The 24,867-nt window shown below is 42.6% G+C and overlaps 2 protein-coding genes across 4 annotated transcripts; both read left to right on the forward strand.

The window, feature by feature from the left end:
- The first annotated feature begins 166 nt into the window (after positions 1-166).
- LOC133111074 (zinc finger protein basonuclin-1-like) lies at positions 167-13,890 on the forward strand. The gene is made up of 5 exons (XM_061221233.1): positions 167-287; positions 6,623-6,728; positions 6,860-7,095; positions 8,261-10,038; positions 10,600-13,890. The coding sequence occupies exons 1-5, from the start codon at positions 279-281 to the stop codon at positions 11,285-11,287; spliced, it is 2,817 nt and encodes a 938-aa protein (XP_061077217.1). The 5' UTR covers positions 167-278; the 3' UTR covers positions 11,288-13,890.
- Positions 13,891-17,297: 3,407 nt separating this feature from the next.
- Positions 17,298-23,954, forward strand: LOC133111642 (hepatoma-derived growth factor-related protein 3-like). 3 transcript variants are annotated; one of them, XM_061222156.1, is made up of 6 exons: positions 17,298-17,704; positions 19,393-19,469; positions 20,244-20,382; positions 21,012-21,167; positions 22,100-22,249; positions 22,700-23,954. In XM_061222156.1, exons 1-6 carry the CDS (start codon positions 17,621-17,623, stop codon positions 22,724-22,726), a joined length of 633 nt encoding a protein of 210 aa, XP_061078140.1. In that variant the 5' UTR covers positions 17,298-17,620; the 3' UTR covers positions 22,727-23,954. The 3 variants fall into 3 exon arrangements, with proteins under 3 accessions (XP_061078140.1, XP_061078142.1, XP_061078141.1); XM_061222158.1 differs by having other exon boundaries at positions 22,100-22,237; XM_061222157.1 differs by having other exon boundaries at positions 22,103-22,249.
- The last annotated feature ends 913 nt before the right edge of the window (positions 23,955-24,867 follow it).

Consider the following 24,867-nt stretch of genomic DNA (forward strand, 5'->3'; position numbering starts at 1 on the left):
AAAAGGGAAGGAGGGGGTGGTGTGTGTCACACAGCGAGAGAGAGAGAGAGAGAGAGAGAGAGAGAGAGAGAGAGAGAGAGAGAGAGAGAGAGAGAGAGAGAGAGAGAGAGAGAGAGAGAGCGTGTGACACTGGGAGAGTGGAGAGAGCCGGTGCGCGATGGCATTTCTGGCATAATACTTGTACAGACAGGAGAGCTGAAGCTTGAGGCATTTCTTTTGTAGGACTCTCTCGGAATGGCAAGCTGCGCTGTTACCCTGGAAACATCGATTTAAAGAGAATGTCTGAGGTAAAGAAAAATTGGCATTTGAAATGATCATTTATTATTAACGTTATCAATTTCGATAATGTTGTCACAAGTTACCGTACCGTGGAGCGTCTCGTGTGTTTAAACGGGCGTAAAGCTTTCTCATTTGGGAGGTACGCGCAGAACAAGCTGGGGAAGTCGGTGCAGCACACGTTTGCCTTTGAGTACTGTGAATAGTCTACTTTAGTTCAAAAACTTTAGCACTGGAATACATCCACTCCCGTCCACGTACCGACACAAGCCTATTTATTGACTTTGTCAGCCTCGCTGTTAAATTTGCCAAGAGTTTTAGTAGGTGATCACGCGACGTTCATCCAGAGATTTTTTATTGTAGCTAATCATTTCATTAATAATTTTTGTTCTTTATCTACAGTGTTCTGCTTTTCGGTGCGCAAATCTAGCGCAGGAAGGTCTCGCGTAGTGTTTCATTTGGTCCAGGGACTGTTGATAAGTAATTTTAAGAGCGCGCCGAAGTTTCTTAGTTCGCAATCTTTAGATGAATACCCACGGCTGGTAGCGTATTCATTACAAGGCTATCCATGATGGTACTCTGCAGGTCTAGGATTCCTGTTGTGGTAGTAGAACTATATTACTTCCAGTGTTTCATGCTTACATTAAAATACAGGTGGTGCTAAGAGGCAAGGGGTTGCCTAGCGTGGGTGGTATTTTGTCCGACAAAAATACGCAACTGTTTAGTTAAGTTGGCGACTACTGTTGTGTAGGTATCTATAATATGCATTTCACTTTGTTCAGGGATACTGGCGGCAGATATCTGGCACAGTAGGAGAGATACTGTTACCAAGAGTGACAAAAATGTTTTGACTCAGCAATCATTTTTGTTCCAGGAATTGCGTGTGTGCTACAGTAAATGGCAAGTGATTTTGTTTTACCTTTCGACTTATGAACTAGTTCCCCTGCAGGTTTAAGCAGAATAGTTTCGACAATGCATTGAGGTACATTTGGAGCTTCCGGCTGTTTAAGATATATTTCAGAGGATATGGTGAATATAATAGTGTTTGGCACAACGCTCTGAGATCAAAAATCAGATGCAACATTCTAACTTGTTCTTCCAAATTTATTGCTTCCGTTTTGGCTGCCACTGACCATGTTGAAGTGGAAGCTGATTAAAATGGTCACCTTTTTTAAAGGTACAGGTAAAGTGCTGTCACTACTGTTTTAAGTTTGAGTGAAAAGAGGAATACATGCTTGTAATTTTGATTAGAATAACCAATTTTCTGGACCTTTGTTTGCACTGTAAACTCAGAGACAGAGAATGGCTACGGGTTTGGATTTTTATTTTCTCATGTTACATTTTGTGAGGCTCACCTTGAGGTGTCTTTGAAGGCTGTCAGAGGCAATTTTTCTTTTTATCACAAGTGATTTCACTTCAGCTAATTCTGTTCTCACATTTAATTGTCCAGAAATTCACTTTGGTCATAACCCCTGTCAGTCTCCCAGCTTTAGAAATGCATGAATTTGAAGTAATTTTTCCCTGTGATGGAACAATGAATCAAAATATGCATTAAGGACAACTTAGAAAGGACGTGACTGTACTGTGGGCAATGGCAGAAGGGTAGTGTGCAGACCCAAATTCTTATCCTGCTAAATTATTCAGGTAATCCAACCTGGCAATCTTTTCTTGTAAGGCTACTTGGTTTATCTGAACATTTATAAACATGTAATGTTTTATGCCAGGAAATGATGGAAATACAATCCATACATTTCACCAGCTTTGCCAGAGGGTATTGGTTAGGGCACTTCTCTTTTGCGTTCCTTGGTTGGCCAGGTTGTTTCTTTGAACAGTTTGCAGGGGCAGGGCAGTAGAGTGAAGTCCGTACCACATTCCAGTTAGACCGCGGTTGTCTTCTTCAGCTGTGGCGTGAATTTCAAAAGCAGTGTGGGAAAAGGTTGTTATCGATTCCGGCTCCACCCGAGTTTGTTCCGTAGAGTAGCCTCGTGGTTTTTCTGCGTATTCTTGCCCGTGGTGAAGTGAGGCTGAAACAGCACTTAGACTGGAGCCTGAGTCTGTATCACTAACCTACCACTCACTGCTAATTAGCCACACTGGCTGTTCGCAGGATTTATGGTGTGTCCGTTGTATGAAGATGTGTCTGATTTGTTAAGGAAAAGTGCATCTGCTGTGTCTTTTCAGAGAGTTATGTTTTCCTCTTCTCTTCTTTTTGAGATTCTTTTATTAACACAATAAAACATGCACGTTTTATCACCTGTCACCCAGGAAATTATGTTTCCTTGGTCTATGTAATTACAACGACTGTAGCGTTACTCTGTCAGTCAGTGAAGATATAAACTCCTTCATGTCTCGTTTTGAAAGGGACACACATTCTTATAGCCCACACTCAATTAGAATTAAATTCTAAAATAATAAGCCTGCTTTTTCCAGTCTATGCCTGCAGTCTACTGATCAGGTCTAGTCCATACTCTTGCTCTCTGTCTGTGAGAAGCTGCTCATAGCAATAATTCTTGCAGCAGTACCACCATCACCAGGTCCTTTAAAATGGCAGCCCTGTTCCGTGTTTTTAGTGCTGCTGTTTGCAGTTTGTTATTATATGTCCCTCGGTCTCTCCGGGTTTCCTGGAGTGATGGGTGTTTGCTGGGTTGGGCAGAATCTAAGGCGGCACCCTGACACCACACACTCCACACCAGCTGTCAGGAAGTTCAGTCAGATCGGAGAGTGTACATATTTTTTGGGTTGTTTCAGGTTGTTTCAGGTTGTTTCAGGTTGCTGGAAAACACTACTGTGTAGATGAGATGCTGCAGTTCCTCACTAAAAGAAAGGGACAGACAGACAAACAGACAGCCAGAGAGAGAAAGAACACCTCGACAGTCTCCACACATCTGTATGCCATTTTCCAAGCAGTGGAGTGGCTATGAGTGATAGCAATAACAGTAAAAAAAATCTTCCTCGCCACATTCTCTGCATTATAATGAGTGGATGGAGGATGACTGCCTGTTAAACTCATTACTCACTCTCTCAGCATAAACATTCAGACTGCAGTGCCCTAAAATTATTCACACCTTCCATAAAAGATTGGCAAAGGAGGCTGTATAAACAATACAGGCAATTGGCTATTTTGCATGCTAAAACAATGGGAAAATCAGAATACCATAAAAGAATACTCAGTAGATTTAGCCTTGCAAAGAGAGTTCTGAAAACAGGGGTGTGAATGATTATGACACCTATTTTCTGAGAAACATATTACTGTTTTATTACTAATTGTTTTAGTGTAAATTAATATAATTTCCCCTGTTCCAATTTTATTGAGCATATAACATGTTGTTCGTTTTATACATCCTCATGCTTTTTAAGGAGCCAATAATTTTTTGAAGGTACTCTAATATGCAGACTTACATATATACATGTATGTGTATATATTGTGTATAGTATATGAGTGGTCTAGTGGTCTTATGCAGAGGCCATTGAAAGTGTGTCCTCACAATGAAAGTGTGTTGTTTTTAGATGCAGTGGGAGGCTCTAAATGAGCTATAGGAATGGGCACTTGGCACTGATTTGCTGATGGAAGCCATTAAGTTAATGGTACTCAATGCAATTTGCTTTGTGACAAATGGGTACTGAGTTACCACTGGTGGTACTCATTGAGGCTAAGTATCAGCCTCCTTATACATACATCCGCTCATCCTAGCACCTTATTATACCCTCTGCGCTAATCCGCACACCCCAATACCTAAAAACACCTACACTGATTCATAAACTGCCTCCAAACAGGGCATCTCAGTGCATTTTCAGGTGTTGCTTAAAATGGTCTGAACTTTTAACCTGGCTTGCTGACATTAAATAATTGAAGTAATTCAAACAAAAACCAGCTGACAAGAACAAGATATATGGGGAAAGCCAACTAGCCTAACAGATATAGTATATTCTGTTATAGATCTGTTACTGGAGAGGGGTTTTTCTGGGGAGTTATATCCTACAACAATGCACATAAGAGAATATGCGTATAGATTTTTACATTGATTTACATTTTTTAATCATCAGCAGACATTCTCATCCAAAGCAACTTGCAAGGCTTACATTCTTTACACATGACCCATTTATACTGTATAGCTGGTTATTTACTGAATCAGTTCAGGTTAAGTATTTTGCTGAAGCATGCCACATCTACTGTGGGATTGAAATACTGTGGGATTTATAATCTTAAAGAAGCCCAGTTCTCCATCTCTATGGTTTTACAATTGGTCTGTAAACACTGCATTATGTCATTTCCTGCCATATTATGTCTTGGAAACTGTAGACTAAAATGAATTATATAAGGTTATACAAGACCTCATTTTTCAAGAAATACTCACAGTACCGCAATCTCATACCTATATCTAATTCATATCAAAGCAAAACCTGGAGTCCCCAAGTGAAATACTTGGTTTTCAGTCATGCAGATGAGATGTCCCTTGAAACGACTCGTCACAGGAAGTGACAAAGAAAGAAAAGACAAAACAGCACAAGATTCCTTCACATTGTTGCCCAGGAGCATGAAGTGAATAGCTAATTGAGCTAAGCTCCAGCCGGCGGTGAGCAGTGGCGATTGCACCTCTCCGTTTCCGTCCAAACTGACGGAGACGCAGATTGAACCCAACAGCTGAGGAGCTGCATGTGTGTAATGGGATTCCATTAATTGGGCTGTGCTCATTGTTGGCTTCATGATGACAGGATTTGGAGGCAGTAAGCTGCTTGGCTTTTTTCACCTCTCTTTATTCTTCTAAATGAAAATCAGGTGGTTTGAGCAGGAAGGTCGGTGTTACAGTATTTCTGCTAATTAAACTCAAGCAGCGGTCAGAGGTCACATCTGATTAGCAGAGTGAGAGGCCTCGCTTTGTTCACCTCATCAGGATCGCTCCAGGAGCCCTCAAGCTTTCTGCCATTGCGCACCACATTGAACATGCAATATTGATAACCTGGAACAGGCGTAAGTGTGTACATACAAGTAATTACGAACATAGTGTTTATCTTCTCCCTTTAAAGTGTCTTGTAATCCAATCTTAAATAATGTATTTAGTCTCTTTTCCTAAATCAGGGTTAGTCTCAGTGTTTTTCTGACAGTAGAATTAAAGTGATTTATGGAATTTGTTTATGGTCCTAATGGTTGTTAAGGAAGGTGACATGCAGATAAAATTATCCACTGGGGCATTGTGTTGTATCCTAACACAAGGGTTTATATCTGGAATTACTGTACGAAATCCATAAAAGAGCCTGTATGACATATACAATAGGCTACATATCCAGTGACAGAAGACCACCATCTCAAAAAAAACAGACACCCCCCCCCCACCCCCAGATATGCTTTTCACTCCAATGATGCACTTGGAGGTAAAACTCTGACCCACACAGAACAGAGGAAGCCTAAGCGTATCTACTGCTGCTATAGTTGCTGGGCAATGAAAAGTTTCTTCTGGCCGCTCGCTGGTCTTCTCCGCAGACAGGAAGCGCAGGAAGGCCGTGAAACAGACGTTAAATCAAAGCACTTCTCAGCAGCGATAAGCCCCATTAGGTGAACAAAATCTCTATGACTCCCGACCGATAAGTGCCCGAGGCATTGATTTGTGTAGAAGGCAGTGCTGGAACAGGTGAGTGCGAGACGTGAGAGTCAGACCGAGCTCACAGTGGAGACGCACCATACGAGCTGCCCAGGGCCGGCCCACAGAGATTTACTGTCAGCGCTACGCCATGCTCAATCACTTCAGTGAACACAACCACCTCAGTTTACCAGAGATGAAGACACGTATTTACCATGCAGAGGCTCAACATTATCAATCATAGCAATCATTTCTCTTCAATTGACTTGATCGGTCCAAAAACTCAGTGTTAACGTACTGATAACACTGATAAACGTACTGGAAGATTTTAAATACTAGTGCTTGCAGCAGCATTATTTATGCATTTTCTCTTTGGGTGTGAAGATACACAGCTAAGAGAGAAGTGCACCATAGGCTTACATCTGTACTGGCTGGTTTACCAGATCAGAGGAGGAAATGGTGAAAAAGAATGACAAGGCTGCTCCCACTCCCTCTACATTTCCACCAAGGAAGAGCATTCCAGACACTTCCCATGTGTGTGGTATTGGATTTCAGACCATTACTGCCATTTACAAAAAACACGCTGTAATTCTAGTTGTGTAAATTGAAACCTTCTGGAAATTGCCCTTTCACTTCCATTAGAACTTCAGCCATGTAAATAGGGATTTTCTGCTTGCTTTGTCTAATTCCACATGTATCAACAGTTATTGATTTTTTGATTGTTTCTGCTCCAGCAGCGTTATTCATGACCGTGTCGTGTCTCTGTACAGCAGGCTATATGCTGCACCCTGGTGAGCTGCTCCTGTGAGAGTTTTAAACCTGGGAAGCTGAGACGACGACAGTGCGAGCACTGCAAACACGGATGGGTAGCACACGGTACGAGGAGCGCTTCCACCAGCAAACTGACACTTCCACCGGCACCTTACCTGCTTTATTCCCACATGCCAACTATCTGTCCGTTAACACTGTATGTTTGTTCTGTGGGTGTGTGTGTTCCCGTTCGGCAGCTCTAAGTAAGCTGAAGGTTCAGCACCTGTACCAGGGGGGCCAGGTGGAGATAGTGCACTCCAGCGTGGTGTTTGACATCTGCAGCCTGATGTTGTACGGCACACAGGCCGTCCCGGTGAGGCTGAAGATCCTGCTGGACCGGCTCTTCAGCGTGCTTAAGCAGGAGGAGGTGGTCCAGATCCTCAATGCCCTCGACTGGACACTGCAGGACTACATCCGAGGATACGTCCTGCAGGTGAGCGCTGCGAAACTGCCCACATACACCACCGTTATGAAATATTAACTCTTATTTATGGGAAACGTTCCCATAACTTCCTCTTATAGTAGAATTTTTTATGTTCGGTGAGTGTCAGAGAGATAAAACGCAAACGCAAAACCTCTTTTGTAAAGACAAGACTTCAGCGAAGACCGGCACTGAGCCGCCCACATGGTAGGAGCTATTAGAAGAGCATGAAATATTCAGGTTGTTGCGTTTAATTCATGTGAGCCGCTCTAATATGGAATGTAAAATGGAAATTCTGGACAGGCCGTCAAATGAATGCCACACAATGAAATATTTATCACAACCACTGCATGGAAATGCTACTTGACTTTCAAAGACTTGTAGCACTCGTGCGTAATTAGGGTTGGATTGTGGGGGACGCCTGGGCAATCAATGCAGGATCATCTCTCCCTCCCTCTGTGAGTGGAAGTCCACACGCAGTGGAAAAAAACCCACATGATTTATATGAGGAAGAATTAAGATGGAGATCAAACGCCGCGGAGCCTCGTCTTCTTCTCCTCCGTGCTCGTGAGCGGCATGAGAATCTCAGGGCCATTCCCCGCTGCGTGAACACTTTACCATCTCTCACTTTAACACAAATGAGGCTGGATGTTACTTAATGTCAGTTCTTTGACTATGGCCTTGTTTTAATATTAGTCCTGCAGAATGGCCCTATTACATTCATTTTACTGTTACATGCCCATTACATTCATTGCTGCATTGAGTTTTTACAATGATGTGTAGCTTCAACTTTTGAATTTGTCTTTTGAATTTATATTTATGCTTAGCTTATCAAACCTAATTGTATGCACTGTGTCGTACTGCATGTTGCTGTATAACATATCAAGACCTCATAATTATAAGGTTATAATTGACAAACTGTCTAACTGACAAAAATAAGTAGGTGTCATAAATACATTGTTTATAGATCACTAAATATGTGTGTGAAGTTTTACACAAAAATACAGTTTGAAAAAATGCATCTAAAAGGCAAAAAAATGTTTTAAAGGTATCTGCTTTGTGCCCATTCACTTTGGCATCTTTGAAGATCAATATCTTAAAATGACTCCGATAGAACCTCCATGGTCACAATATGCTAAATGAATGAATATCATTGTGTATGTCCTTGCGTTGGCAGGACGTCACTGGCAGGGTTCTGGACCGCTGGGTGATTATGACCCTGGAGGAAGAGATGGCAGCCCTGCAGCAGTTCCTGCGCTTTGGGGAGACCAAGTCGATCGTGGAGCTGATGGCCGTGCAGGACAAGGAGAGCCAGGCGGTGCTGGTGCCCAGCAGCAGGACCAGCTCTGGCATCCGGGCGTTCATCGAGAGCAGCGGCCAGCACGGCATCGAGCCCCCGCTCGGCCCTCCAGCCTCCAGCAGCATCCACCACTTTGAGAACCTCATCAGCAGCATGGCCTTCCTGCTGCCCTTCCAGTACCTGAGCTCGCTCCCCGCCCCCCTGCTGGGCTCCACGCCTGGGTCATTCCTGCCCGGCGCCCACACCCCCATCCCCACACTCTCTGCCGAGACCGGCCTGGTGGGCTCGAGCTCCACCACGTTTGACTCGGACGCGGAGAAGAGCACCAAAGTCCTGGGTGCCGCTACGCCCAAAATGGAGGCCGAGGATATCCCTGCCAGCGACGCGTACTCGGACGCCCCCTCCACGCCCTCCATGACCTCCGACTTCATGCAGACGTCCCCCGAGGGGAAGCACCACCCGTCAGAGCAGGGCGGGGCCCCCGGGGGAGGGGCAGGAGCGGGCCTGAAGAAGGGCCGGGTCTTCTGCAGCGCCTGTGAGAAGACGTTCTACGACAAGGGCACGCTGAAGATCCACTACAACGCCGTGCACCTGAAGATCAAGCACCGCTGCACCGTGCAGGGCTGCAACATGGTGTTCAGCTCCCTGCGCAGCCGAAACCGGCACAGCGCCAACCCCAACCCCCGGCTGCACCTGCCCATGAACCGCGGCGGGCGCGAGCGGGAGGCGCCCCCGGCCCCCTACAGCGAGGGCGAGGAGGAGAGCCCGGAGAGCCAGGAGGCCCAGGAGAGCCGGCCCGTCTCCAGCTACGTGGTGAGCAGCTCGGACTGCAGGCTGCAGAGCGCCTTCCCCACGACCGGCCACAACGGCGTCCTCTTCCCCAACCTGAAGACGGTGCAGCCCGTCCTGCCCTTCTACCGCAGCCTGGTCACGCCCGCCGAGCTGGCCCACACGCCCGGGGCGCCGCCCTCCCTGCCCCTCATCTCCTCCTCCTCCGTGCCGGCCCACAGCGGCCTGAGGACCGTCGACCCCGGCTCCGATCCCGTCTCCGACCCCGTGCCCAAGAAGAAGTCCCGCAAGTCCAGCATGCCGGTGAAGATCGAGACGGAGGCGGTGGAGCCGGCTGTGGAGAGCCTGTCGGGTCTCTCGCCCTCGCCCGCGCTGGGGCCTGCGGAGCAGCCGGACAGCAGCGGGGCTGCGTGTGAGAAGCCGGAGCCCTGCTACCAGGACTGCACTGAGCTGCGCGGCCACCAGGACCCGGGGCCCAGGACCCAGCAGGCACAGGAGGGGGGCGTGATCACCAGCACGTCTCCCCAGGACCTCAGATTAATCGAGCACCACAGCCTGGTCAGCGACGGTGCTGTCCCTCCCCTGGAGAACGGAGCACAGCCCTGCGAAACAGACGCCCGGGGGCAGGACTACAGCACTGCCAACGGTGGCCTGTTCAGGAGACTGACATTCAGGGGCTCCCCCAAAACCGGTGACAGAGACGACCCCTCCCCTAACATACAGCCCCCGTCTGTTCACTCTGATGGAGGGGAGATCTTGCCCCACCCTCACAGCAATAGGACCCATTACTGTAGCCCCCACGAGGTACAGGGAAGCACTGGGGCCGGGTGCAACACTACATTTCCCATCAGCAGGAGCAGAGACAGGTGAGACACCACGGGAGGGTTGCACCAGATTTTCTTACGTTTGGATCCATGAACTACAGGAACCAATATGGCATCCTGTGCACCACACCACTCAAATTTCCCCATAGGCTAGAAATGGAGAAACGTGTGCCTTTTTCTACAAAATTAAGAGATTTGAGTTATACTCATAACATTGGCAAACACAAGATTTTATATTCTACAATATATTGAAATCCTCATTATTCCTGGTCAACGGCTTGTATAAATATTTAGTTTATATGTAGGGCTACGTTCTAATGTTGTGTGGTGAAACATGATTCATTTTAGTAGTGAATAAGTTATTGTACATTACATTACATTAATGGCATTTTAGCGACAGGCCCAAGCTCTGGGCTCAGCCAGTGAGGTACAGCCATGGCTTCCGCTAGCACAGGTAGCGCCTCGCCCTTAGCCAGCGCATGTCCTGCCATGCCTCCAGCCAGTGTACGTAGAATATGCTGGAGAAGAGAGCTTTGCTCTTTGTAATGTAACGAATGTGAGACTTGATGAAGGAACAGTAAATGTTAATCTTGTGTCTACTAGGTATAGCGCAAGCTTCAGCGGACACCCCTGTGGGGCCTCGGACAGCGTCGGCCCCGTCCCCACCGTCTGCAGTGACACGCCCGCAGGCCTTCCTCAGGCCCTGCCCCTGACTCAGCAGTCTGTGATCTTTAAAGGACACCACAGAATGGGTCTGGTGCACCCACTGAGCACAGAGCAGGACAGCATGGCGGGGCCTGCAGTGGAGGAGGAGGAAGAGGAGGAGGACCAGGAGGCAGTGCTGGATCTGAGTGCCACGTCCGCCAGCCAATCAGAGCGCCACGCGCGGCCGCCCTGGGACTCGGACGGCGACAGCGAAGCGGGCGGGGCCGGGGAGGACAGCAACGACAGCCAGGAGGGGGCGGACCTGCCGCTGAGGGAAGGGCTCAGCCCAAACCTGGGCGACAGCCCCGGGACCCGGCCGGGTGACGCGCCCATCACCTGCCCCGCCTGCCACAAGGCCTACAGCAACAAGAGCACCTTCAGAGCACACTACAAAACCGTGCACCTCAGACTGCTCCACAAGTGCAAAGTACCCGGGTGCAGCACCTCCTTCTCCTCCGTGAGGAGCAGGAACCGGCACAGCCAGAACCCCAACCTGCACCGCAACCTGAGCGCGACCACGACCGCAGCGCACCGCTCGCCACAGCGAGAGCAGCCCTCCCACAGTGTGCAGGGCTTACTTGCATGAAACGCACGCCGTTAAAGGCAGGACCCGCCTCACTTACACACAGGAAATAAATGATTTAACTGCATGAACCGCATTAACTATATGGACCAAACTGCACATATCACATGTGCTACAGTCATCCATGCGACAGGTTATGTCTATTAGGGGCTCTTCCCCGAAGTGTTTCACTCAATGGGACATGAGACAAGGTTTAATCCCTTTAAAGGAAGTACAGTTATGATGCCTGGCAAACCGATTTACATTTGGCTGCATTTTCAAGTAATTATCAAAATGAAACCAAGTTATGGGTGCAGGAATTCAGTGAAACATGGAAATTTGACAAAAAAACTGAAAATTCTACTTTTTTCTGTCAGTTTTCCAGCATGGTTATGGAGCATTCAGTTATTCTTGAAAGAGACTGCAAGGAATACTCAGGCCTGGTTTCTTTTATCAATGTACTTCTAACTTTGGAAATTTGTATGGGAGAAAAAACAAGGATTTTATCCATAAATGTAATTTGCATGCGTTATAAACCTATCCTTTAACGATTCACATCTGAACATGTGATACCAGCACCCCGTCCTCTCCCTCATCCTCATATCTGCATACATGATGGTCAGAAGATTGAATAACCTTTCTGGTGTAGATCCAACACTATACCATATCACACCACAATACATTAGAGGCATGTTCTTCACTGTTTGACCTGCATTTCAAACATCAGAAGCTTCTAGAACAGTAGTCCTGTAACTGATGTCCCCTGGCTGAGTGAGCTATAGCTAGATATTCTCTCTTGTATCCATCCCCTTATGGTAATGGAATGTGTACATTGGAAATATGTGAAATTATAGAAAATATATTTCACTTAAGTACAATATATTGCAATAGCACTCATACAGTCAAGTGAGCACTTTATTAGGTATTTCAGACTTATTTGTATTCTGCTGCTGGAGCCTATTCACTTAGAGGGTTGACACATTGTGTTTTCAGAGATGCTGTTCTGCATATCACGGTTGTAATGTGTGCTTATTTGCATTACTGTCACTTTCCTGTCAGCTTTGACCAGTCTGGCCCTTCTCCTCTGACCTCTCATTATCAGCGTGTTTCTGCCTGCAGAACTGCTGCTCACTGGATGTTTTTTTGTTTTTCGTGCCATTTGCACCATTCTCTGCAATTGTGCGTGAAAATCCCAGGAGACATTTCTGAGGTACTGACATTCTACATTCAAAGTCACTTAGATCATATTCTGACATTTGGTCTGAAAAACGCCTGAACCTCATGACCACGTCTGAATCCTTTTATGCATTTAGTTGCTGCCACATCATTGGCTGATTAAATATTTGCATTAACAAGCTGGTGTACCTAATGAAGTGGCCACTGAGTGTACATTTGCTAATGTATTGTAATTTGTTACAATATATTGATCATGATTATTGCAAAATATTTTCAAATATATTCCATTTCCATTAGAATATTGCTTCTACTTTTTGATTTTGCCATTTTGGAAGGTTACATTTGACCAAAGATGTGTCTTTTCTGAGATGTGTAAAAGACATTCTCATTAGAGGTAAGGAGTATTCTACTTTTGCTGTTTGCAATGCCACTGAAAACCATGTTGTGGCAAATGTCAGTGTTTGGACTTGGATCTGTTCCAGCAATGAACTGTAAATTAATTTAAAGAATTATATTTTTTTCTATGTTTTTTTATAAACAAGTAAATATGAGAATTATAGATGTTAGCATGCTTAATGTTTCAAGCACTAAATATGTTTTTCCTTAGTAAATGAATAACAAAGATTTAGTGTTTTACAAAGAGTTCAATCTGTGCTACAATACCCTGTATTGACTGTTGTTGGAATCCAAACCTAACATGGTGGTCTACAATTGTGATATCCATGTCAGAGTGGATGCTACTGTATTAACATGCTACTATACAAAGGTTTAACACTGATCATAACAACAGTCATTGAAAATCTATAGCCACAACATATCTACAGTTGTAATATGCTGTATACAGTGTTGAATGGTGTGCAGGAATTGCATACAGTCACATAATTATTATAGTATCTATGTGACTTTCAACATACTGAAGAGGGAATTCCATCACTCACCAGTCTACGAGTCAGATCAAGTTTCCATGCCTCAATTTCCCAAGCATTACTCTGCAGGACAAGACTGTCACATTATTTATGTGATGTCTGCATACTAATGTTGAATTTGGTACCCGAATGACCTGCAGTACATACTGTGCATTTAGTGTACATTTTGTGACCAGAATAATGTATAACCTGAAAGAAACCAAAAACTCTTCTACATCTACAAGCTCTCAGTTTCAAGCGATAAATTATTTTGCTCTAGCTCTTGGTGGTTTCACTTTTTTTCCTATACTCGGCAATGTTAACATGCCTGACTTGAATAAATGTACAGGGATAAACAAACATTATTTTGTTCAATAAGGTTTTGGAAAGAGCAAAAAATAAGATAAGCATTTTGATTCATGAATAACATTCATTCCATTTAAATAAACTAATCCTCTGCATGGATTCACTTGGTTTCAAACTCAATTCCATTTTAGAATCATCCTTTGCAAAAAATGTTTTATATGCACAAAATATGTTTAAAAGATTCACATGAATTGATGCAAAAAATAAATTAAAGTTTTCTGAAAAAACAGGTATGTCACAACTCTGTGTTTGTTATGGATTTGTCATTTGAACTCTTGACATTTCCTACAAAAAAATAAAATAAAATCCACTTGACATTTGACACAAAACATGAATACAAACATGATTTCTAAAATAACCACATAAAAGCACATTCCAGCAACGGCCAGCAGCAAGCCAATTTAATTTGAACAGCCTAAACGTGCTAATAAAGGATTAATGCCCTGAAGGCAAGCATAACCTCTGGCCCTGCTGGTCCGCAGTTCAAAAGGGTTTATTTACAAGTGTGTGTTTTTACAGTGGAACTTTTGGTTGAATAGTTGACCTCGGGCTACAATCTAAAGACCACGGGCACTGTATAACCCATGTTTTTGCACTGCAAATAAATTAAATACTCAAAATTTCAAGGCAACTTCTTGTACAACGTGGATGCACACATTCACACGTGCTTGCATGGGAAGATGTTTTCTGCTGTGAACTGTTTGAGAAGCTTTCATTTCAGATCTGACCATGCAGGCACTGAATGAGCAGCCCAGTATATTTAAACTGTTTGTGAAGGAGCTGGGCATGTACTAAGAGCAGGGGCAATCATGGGTGGGCTAGATGATCCTGCCTTGTTTTCTTCCTCTCAGACCAGTAATGTTTTCCCTGGAACTGGCCGGCATTCTGATCAGATGGAAACTGATAAAGCACCACACTGACAAGTCCCATGCCGGAGACACTAGAACCGCTTAGTGCCATCCTACTCAGAAAGCTCTACAGATGAAAGCTTTACATAACTCGACTGGTAAAAAATCACCCACCATTATCATATACATTTGCATAGGGACACTTTTCAACACTTGAAAACTCTACCCAAAAAGCAAATCCCAATAAGTGACCATAAGTGTTAATTTAGCATTTGTGGAAAGTAGAAAGCCTACCTTGCTAAATCGCATGGATTTTAATTTAGTTACTTCCGTGCAAGGTATGCATTTCAAAGCAGGGTGGTGCGCAATTGTGCAATAGCCTCACGCTAAATACGTTTGCATTTTAACAAAAATATACAAGAGTCCCATGGCCCATGTTGCTTTGATGTCACCTGGAGGACTGAATGTTTTCATGGATTTGCTGTGTTAGGCACTGATAACGGATCAACAGTCATCCAGTCAGTTCTGTGTAGGAGCACGCAGAGAAGAGAAAGCATTGTGAGAGGTGCACCCTGGGGGATGGGTGGGCAGCGTACAACATATGGAGAGGGCTGCGAGCGCACGGAAATAACCCAAAATTATTTAAACTGTAACAATGGGGCAATGCGCACTGCACTCACATTCACATAATTAGCTCATTCCAACAGCACGGAAGAGAAAGACACCTTTTAATGTATATCTATTATGAGCATCCATACAATATTCTATAGCACTGAAGTGAAAACCCACACGTTGTGGGTGTGCTTCATTAACAATTGAGAGCATGTTATTTTGTAGAGTGACTTAATGCATTATCATTTTAGAAAGTATAATTAAATACGGTTAGAAACTTACAGAAGCAAGTACACATGAATAATTCCATGGCTGGACTTGACCCTGTAACAGAAGTTCAGTATCTATTACTGTGTTGGTAGACCATGTATATATTAATTCTTAATAGATCTGCATGCCTTATAATGCCAAAATAATTTTCATATGATTATGAATACAAATACTAACAAACAACTAACAAAGATATTTGCACTGTACTTGCTTCACAGAATCCTTACGGAACAGTTAGCCTGAGCACCACCTGCAGGAATCTAAATGAAGTGAGCGCAATCCGAAGACATGCTCAGTATTGAGCTATAGCTCCACCTTGTGACAAAAGATGATGTTGCAATTGACCTGGCGCCATCTAAGAAATCAATTCCAGATCATAAATTCGGGATCACTGACTTAAATCAGGGATGTCAGAATCCAGTACAGGAAGGCCACAGTATCTTCTGGTTTTTGACGTGTTTCAGTGATTCATACAAGTCGTTTGTTGGCTAAATAATCCATACCCATTCAAGGCCTAAGTTGACTGTTAAATGAAACCAATATAAAGGAAACCACAAATATCTGCGGAGACTGTTTCACCCCCATGGCTAAAGCTGAATTACATAATTATAAACGTTCAATAACTGCCACTTTTGGTTTAAATTTTAATTAATAAATATGGCATGTATGTTCAAATAATACATCTCAAATAATGTATTTTTCAAATGAAGTCTATCTTAATCAGGCCTTCATAAAAAGTAGTAAAAGTTGTGACAATGCATATCAGTCTCCAAAAACACTACATCACAGAATGCTTTATAAAGAAATAGCGCTGTAGTCAACTTGTAAATGGTTTATAAGATGTTTTTGAAGATACCCTATAACCTAGGAAATCATTAATTGACGCACGATGACACTGTAAAAGCAACTGCACTCCAAGAGGTAAATATTTAGGCTAATATTGCGTCATTTAATATTGTTTTATTTTTAACAGTATCCGCTCTTAATGCAAAAGAAAATGCAGTAGGAAATAATAAATTGCTATAATAAAAAACATCTTCAATTAATGGCGAGAGAAACGTAATACCAGCTTACATGCGTTTGGGACAATTTATTTTAAGCACAACTTGTAATACGTAGGACAAGCGAGTTTAGCGAGGTTGGGGAAGCATTGCGACCGAATTTACGAAATTTCAGGCGCCTTACTAAGACATTTCTCGTTTGCAGTATATAATCTGCAGCATTGCACTTTAGCATGAAGAAGAATGTTTTAGAAATACATATAATTAATATTAAATATTGAATTATTAGCATTTATACAATAAAAATATGTGTATAGGTGAAACAGGAATTTAGGGGTGGACTTTTTTTTATAACCGCAACAACACAAATTACTTATTAGTATTATTATTGCATCTGCAGCCCAGCTACTAAATGTAAGTAGCAACGCACTGTATGCAATTATAAGCTACCACAGTAGAGTGGCCTATATCTATGCGAATGAGATGCAGTCAGTACATGTTTCTTGTGTGAATTATTTTAAGATAAAACTTTAATGTATGTTTGTTCACATCTTAGTCATTGGTTTCTTGGCTTTTCCGTTTATAACTTTCCCTTTACAATCCTTTTTATTCATGATTTATTTAGCATAGGTTACTTTAATCTACATATCGTAATTTACAAGGCCTAACAGGAAGAAGTTGTAAAATTAAAAAATGCAATGTTTACTGCAAGGTTAAAAAAAACATAATAAAATGTATAAGCTATTTAATAAATGCAGGCGTCACTATAGAGTCCGAATCAAATGTTAAAGCTTCTCTGGCCACAACACTTATTCCGAAAAGAATCCATATTTTTTTTCGGTGTTCGGCAGCCGTTCCGTGTTTCAAAAGAGCCAGCAGAGAGCTGAGGACCGCGTTGTCGCTCACGCTCTGTGGCAAAACATCAAAGTCTAGGAGGACCACGATTTCAGATTTGCTCGGCGACTGGATTGTTATTTCACACCGCTTTGGACGATTCCGGGAATTTAGGTGTTTTATACAAAATAAAGGAATACAAGAGGCCTTCTGTAAATTAATTAATTTATATCCAGAAGAGAAAGCAGCTGTCTTCCTATCAAAACATAGTCGTTCATTTCCTGAAACGGGGCTGGTTGTTAGGAAACGCGTAAATAACAGCGAAATATCTAGTCTAAATTGATCATGGCTCGTCCCCGACCACGGGAGTACAAATCTGGGGATTTGGTTTTCGCAAAAATGAAAGGATACCCACACTGGCCAGCAAGGGTGAGTAGGCTATGTGATGTAGCCGGGCCGTGGAGAAGGGAGGCGGGGTTGCCGGAGACAATGCAACCGGCAGAGGACGGTGGATGCCGTTGTGCTTGCAGATCTTAAATCTTTTTCCGCAGAAGACCGAGCGTTATTGAGCATTGACCTTCAACAGGCCATTAGTATTTTACGCTAGTAACCTATATAATTCAGAAGGTTCAATACACGTTACACTCAAATTATACATGAGAGAGAATTGACTCGCCAGCTAGGTTGCTATCTTGTAACCAGTCTCCTAGCCATATCGATTGTGTTTGTGCAATGGAAGTAAATGACACGATGGTGTTTCCTTAGGCTACTTAACTTCTCTCCATCTTACATGCTTTTTTGTGAAGCAGAGACTGGAACGTGACAAGACCACGCTTTAAGTCAGCCGTGTTTAAAAGGAGGCAAGTGGACAGATGTTTTCCAGCTGTAAACTATTTTAAAAAGAAGAGCAATGCGCAGGCTTGTTGTCGTAATTAGATTGAACGTTCCTTGTTTCGCGAGTGCCAAAAAGCCATAGCAGCGTGGGCTACAGTTCACGGGGTGGCCAGACCTCCGTAAGAACAATGTCACAGTGGCCTACGTGGGTACAGTATATTAACTTTCCCGAATTTGTTAGGCGGGGTTGATAATTAAGCCTGACTACTGAAGCGAATCGGCGTTTGGTTTTTGTCAATGGAAAATCCAAATGTTCTTGCCAAGCTACCATACACGGAAGGGAGTGTTACAAACGCGGTCACTTGATGTCAGTAACTGTCACGTAACTGTTTACCAGCAGAGAACGAGGTTATTACAAAGCTATTAAAACTGAACAAACCCACATTATTGAAATGACCAGTTCTACAATTGTAACAATGTACTGTTGATAAGAGAAACGATGTTTAACATTACCATTCGAATTGCAATAAAAATAGATTCTCAGTTGTCTTGAGTGTGGTTGATTTAAACGTCAGTAGCTACTCGTAACCATGGAAACTGTTGCATTCGGGTCATTCCGGGTTAAATTCAATAGGATTTTGGTGTATAAACGTCATTAGCTACATATCGTTTTGATTGTGCTTTATCACTTCCGGTTTTTATCGATTTACAGAACGTTTGAAGTAAATATTTTGAATGTACAGTAGAGACTGACTTGTACTATGACTGAAGGTATACATGGTTTGGCTATTGTTATATATTGTTAATATAATGAACGCCTGACCTTAATGTCGTTTTTTTATTTTTATGGTTTTTATTTGAACCCTTTAAGGTGTGAGGTCACAAATATGTGATTTGAAATCAGTGTTTAACTGGAAATGGATTCATTCTTATTTGATTGTAAACCCAGTTCTAGCCCTAGAGAGCCCACAACTAGTCTCTGTACAAGAGGCCATTCTATGGGTGATCAGATTGATCTACTATATCCCTAATCAGCTGCTTTCTTTTCCAACCAGTGGAACAATGTATCTTTTCCACATCAGTGTGTTTATTGGAATTCCGATTTCACCAGGGTGTCCTCTTTCCTCCAATAGAGGAAGTTTGCCCACATCCAGAAGCGTACTTTACCCAAACCATTGGCTGTGTTTCAGCAACTACACAATATATTACACCTGCTGTGAATTATAATTGTGACCGATTGCTCATATTTTAATTATGTCCGTTTTATTTTATTTGGTTTGCAGATCGACGAACTCCCAGAAGGAGCTGTCAAGCCACCTGCAAATAAATACCCAATCTTCTTCTTTGGCACTCATGAAACGTATGATTATGCATTTTTATATTGCATTATCAGAGATAATATAAATAATTAATATTCTGTCTTGGCATATCAGTGATGAGTAAAAGGCTGCCAGTAGACAGTTTCTCACAGGGAAGCATTTGGCTTCTGAATACTTGAGAAGTAGTAAGTATTCAAATGGCATAGTGGCACAGAAAGGGTCCAACAAGAGGTTGATGGGAGATGATTAGTCCAGGGCGTGATGTTGTGGAATACAGGTGCATCACAATACTCAAATACATGTATCCTCCTTTCCTCCACTCATCTCCTCCCTCCATACTTCCAGATAGGAGAATAAGATGAGTGAAGGGAAGGAGGATACGTATTTTTGATTACTGGGACGCACCCCTCATTTAACAAACACTATACTACACCTCCCACCACTGAAAACATTGACTGGCCCTGTCTACTGACCAACAATTATACTACTACCGATTAAAGAACTGTAATGTGTTTTAATAATGTTTTAATTTCTTAATCTCCTTTTGACCTCTTGTTTATCTTAATGGGCTTTAACTTTAGGTGTCAGCCAACTCTGACAGCCAGCATGGGCCTGCATTCACAGTGTGATTTTTGTCAGAGTCTGTAAATCTTTGGATAATCCAACAGGACACACGTAACAGTTTCACTTCATGCATGTGCGAGGCAGAATCAGAGCTGAGAAATCACACTAACGAGAGGCACGGTGAAGCTTTGTGCTGAAATACCACTGCATGGCTTTGACTCTACCTATTTTGCCATTTTTACATATCACAGAGCATTCTTGGGGCCGAAAGATCTGCTTCCATACAAGGACTACAAGGATAAATTTGGCAAATCCAACAAAAGGAAAGGCTTTAATGAGGGCCTGTGGGAAATTGAGAATAATCCCGGTGTTAAATTCACTGGCTACCAGGTGAGTTACACTCCGTGCTCTTGTCACATTGGAATACAGAGGGATGTGTGGAGAATTAATAGAACATGTTTCTGGAACATTAATTGATAAAATAAGCACAGATAATTTTTAGAGAAGTAGAGATCAAATAAAGACAAGACTGTGATGTAAATTATAATGTTATTCTGTAATTGAGTGGGTATCTTGAGCTTGGTAAGTGGTCATGTGATAACAAGAATGCAGAGGTTGATAATGAAGATCCAATAAGAAGGCAGCACTTGCAGTGGTGTGGTGATTCTCACCAAGAGCTATAACTATAACCATAACTATATTGATAACGATGTGAGCACCCGCACTGCTGAAGGATAGCATTCTGTAAATAGTATCTGGGCTATGTCATCTGCCATTTCACACGTCACGACGGTTGGATTTTGCTAGCTTGTTTATCGTTCATGCAGCTGGAAAAAAATCACTCTGAAAGTGATCCCTATGATATCGTTTGTCACCGTCGTTGTCGTTATAGTTGCGATGTGGACTCCACCAGTCCAGTTCAGTTACAACGATTTTTAAAATGACAAATGTATAGTTATCGTTGTATTATTACTTGGTGTGGATGGGCCTTTGGCCTCCTGACCCTGTGCTCTGTGAAGGCCATCCAGCAGCAGAGCTCCTCGGAAACGGAAGGCGAGGGGGGAAACACCGCAGACGGAAGCAGCGAGGAGGGCGAGGAGGGCGAAGAGGGCGAGCCCATAGAGACCAAGGGGGACAAGGCTGGGTCCAAACGGAAAAAGACTGGCTCTTCAAAGGTACGGATGTGAAGAACTCCAAAATGCTCTGAAAGACACGTGGTGGGGACACGTGGGAGTCACAGAGCTGAAGATTACTGTACAGTCTCTGTTTATCTCCATCTCTTCATTTTACCCCATTCATATTATTAGTGCTATGTGTGTATGTTTGAGACCGAGAGAGAGATAGAAGAACTGTGCTAATTTGTCGTGCCTGTGAATTCTAAAAACTGATATTGCATATAATTTACAGTTAAGAAGGTTCAATCTACAGGACATGTGCCCATTGAGAGGTGCTTAAGCCTTGTAAGCCCTGTAATTACAGACATATTTTTATAAATACTTAATCCCTCAATAACAACAGAGAGAGGACAGAAAGGTTCTGAGTTGACCCACACACCACCCCCCCTCTAAAAAATAAAAAAATAAAACCCTGGTGCAGCACTTCTCCAGTCTTTCCTTAGCAACCACTGTTGCCTAGCAACTGCAGTGCCTGGTAAGCACCCATTTCCTAGAGAGTAGTATATGGAATATACAGTATTTGCTTATAAGTAAGGACTGATGTGAGGTCACACTTCTATGTAATTTGGGATTGAATAGGTTCATCTAAGTCACAAAACGTTGTGGATTGTAAAATGTTGCCCTGTCTTATTTTTCACTGATGATTACCTGAATTTAAAGTTTTTAAAAATGCAATCTCAGATGTGTATTATTAAAAACAAAAACAAAGGTTCAGTGTTCAGACTGGATTCTGTACAGTGAGAACTAATAGTCTTCACATTCGCTGCATGCAAAAAAAACAAAAAAAACTGATACACCAAATCTAGTCACACAGCATAAATATGCAAGGTTTTTACTTTGGAGAGAGGGATATCATTCACCCTTAAGGCTTGCTGAACATTCAGATATCAGCAATGCTTCAAAGGACATTGATCTCAGCGCGTTTCTCCCAGAAGGCCTCCAAGCTGTCGAGGAAGGGCTCGGGTGAGGAAGACGAGAAGGACGGACAGGAGGAAGATCATAAGAGTGGCTCGGAGGCCGGAGATGCGGAGAATGAGAAGGACGTGCAGAATGCCTCAGAAAACAAGAAAGCAAGTCAAGGGGTAACTTAATACAGCCAGCTAACTGTCACAATGGGCAACGCCTGCATAACACTGTGAATGTGTGCCCAGTTCTGTTTCAGCTCTGTTCAGAAAGTACTCAGTTACCAGCAATATATCTTAACCCCTAAGGAAAACCATACAGCTGGCTTCATAGAATGGTAGTCATAAATCATTCAATGGACATGGTACCATGGCAGACCTTCTGCAAGCGGTGCTTAAACGGTGTTTAAGACATGTATTTCTTATCTGAAGGGCAACTGGCAATATTTATGTGAGGCATTTTTGTCCAATAGCTGTAAAATTAAAGACAATATTCTGATTTCTGCAGAATGTTTTTTCCTGTATAATCTTATATCGTGTTTTGTATACCATTCAGCGTATAAAAAGATCTGCCATGGTGCAGTCTCTGTTTTTAATGTAAATAACATTCATTATTATATTCTCTTTCAGACCCAGTTACTCAGAGAAGAACGCTAGCCTTTCTTGAGGAAGCGGCTTTAAGGGAAGTCATTAAATTGTGACTGTCAAGTGTTATTGGAAATGTGACATTTTCATTACTTTCCTATGGTCTGGTTTCAAACACCCATCCCTACAAAACAGGGCTCTCAGCTTGCATCTCAACTTAAAAAAATATTTTTTTCCTACCATGACACGAAAACATTCCTTATTCGACTGTGTGGTCAATTCCAATGAGTGACCAAAGCAAACCAAACAGATCAGCATATGAACACAGCTACTTTGTCCAGCTTGTACTATTTCTTCATTTTTCACTGATTTTCTCTCACATAGTCTGTAGTATCCGTAGAGCAGCATTCACGTCATTACTTGTATATTGTTGCATAAAACTGCATTATTATACAATGGTAAAAGAAAATGGACTACCTGTTGGAATATTTGTCTGTAGAAAGCTCATTCTGCGCTACATCACTGTTTTATGTAATCTGAAGAAAACTGAATGGAAAAAGTAGAATAAATGTATGAAGTATTGTGCACAAAGGGTTACAATTTGTAACTCGGTAATATATACATATATATTTTATTTTGCCGTAGAATATAGTATCACTAGTATTCTTCTAAACCTCTAGACGACTGCTCATCTTTTTACGGAAAAGTAAAATATTACCTGTCTGTGTGTCTTTGGAATGGGTTATGTTTTTAGGGCTTTTTAAATGGCATGCATGACCACTGTACATACGTTTTGCGAGACACGAGAGGTCACCAACGTTCCTTTGGAGTTTCCGGGCAACCCGCAGTTTAACGTTTGCACTACTGCCACAGGTCAGGGGCACCACTGTGCTTTGCAGTCTGGTGAAGCACCTCATGATGACGTGAGAACTCCATTTTGCAACACGTCTGTGTTTCTGTAATAGCTGGGGGAAAACCTGCATCTCAGTGCTCACAATTCCTCTTCCAAAAGTAAGGCATTCCATTAGCATTATACAAGTTGCCTTTTGCTTTGCAATTATTATTTTATGTCAATACAAAGAATATATTCTATTTATTTTTTTGATGCTAAGTAGAAATGCTGCGGGGAGATATAACCCGATTTTTCCTGAGTTTTGATTTGACATTTTTATTTTTGTTTATGCTTGTGATTGGACATGTTTTTACATTTTCCAGGATTGTAGTTATATGTGTAAAGGGGTTTTTGCCATTTATGGAGAAAAAAAAAGATTTTACACAATAAAATCATTGGAATGCAGAATGTATCATTGTGTTTTTGGTAGAAATCCCTGACTTGGTAAGAGCAGAGACATTGTGGGCATTGTCCCTCTGTAGAGTGGTGACCATTTTCTTGTTTGTTCCAAGTGTACAGTTCAGCAACTGGAAAAGATAAACGAGGCCGTCAACACACTTTACTGGATGCCATGCAGGGCTCAGATTATTTTTAGCTGGGCTATCTGACATTTACAACTTGGGCTCATCTTATGTTTGTCTCTACCAAGCAGTCATCTCACAACATGATATACTGTGCTTTTGTTTTCATTTAACATTGTGTTTGATCTCCTGTGATCAATGTAGAAGCTATGAATGGTTGTGATGCATAACTAATGGCTAGTAAGCACTTAATAAGCAACAGTTTTACCATAAGGTTTCGGGCAGGTATAGGCCACTCTATGTTTATTTGACCTTGTATATTGTCCCGTTGTCCAGATAGCAAAATGCAACTCATTATAGACATTAAAGCAAATGTCCTGAGATACAGACAGGCATTTAGGGGGTATTTACTGGGGCCGGGGCTACACTGCAGGTCTGGCAAAAGGCCATGGCCTGAACAGAAGGTCATATGCTCAATGTAAATGTAATATTTAACTGCAGTCACGACTAAAAAAGTGTCCCAACATTGGCAATCATTGAAAACACTACAGTGAGCAGCTTACTTGCTGAAGGTGAGAATGAAACTGCAGCCACCTACTGTGCACATCAGTATATAAAGCAGGGCCCTGTTGCATGGCAAGGAAGTACTAGTGACATCACAGTCTCTGACAGGCGTGAACCTACATCAGCATCCTCTTTACAATTGCACAACTCCCCAGTGAGGAAATTCCATTTCCTTTCTTAGGAGGAAAAGAGCAAGCATACCAGAGTCAATAGGTTACTTCACAGCAACAGGGCCA

This window comes from Conger conger, chromosome 15 (genome assembly GCF_963514075.1).
Source record: "Conger conger chromosome 15, fConCon1.1, whole genome shotgun sequence".
In the NCBI taxonomy this organism is placed as follows: Eukaryota; Metazoa; Chordata; class Actinopteri; order Anguilliformes; family Congridae; genus Conger; species Conger conger.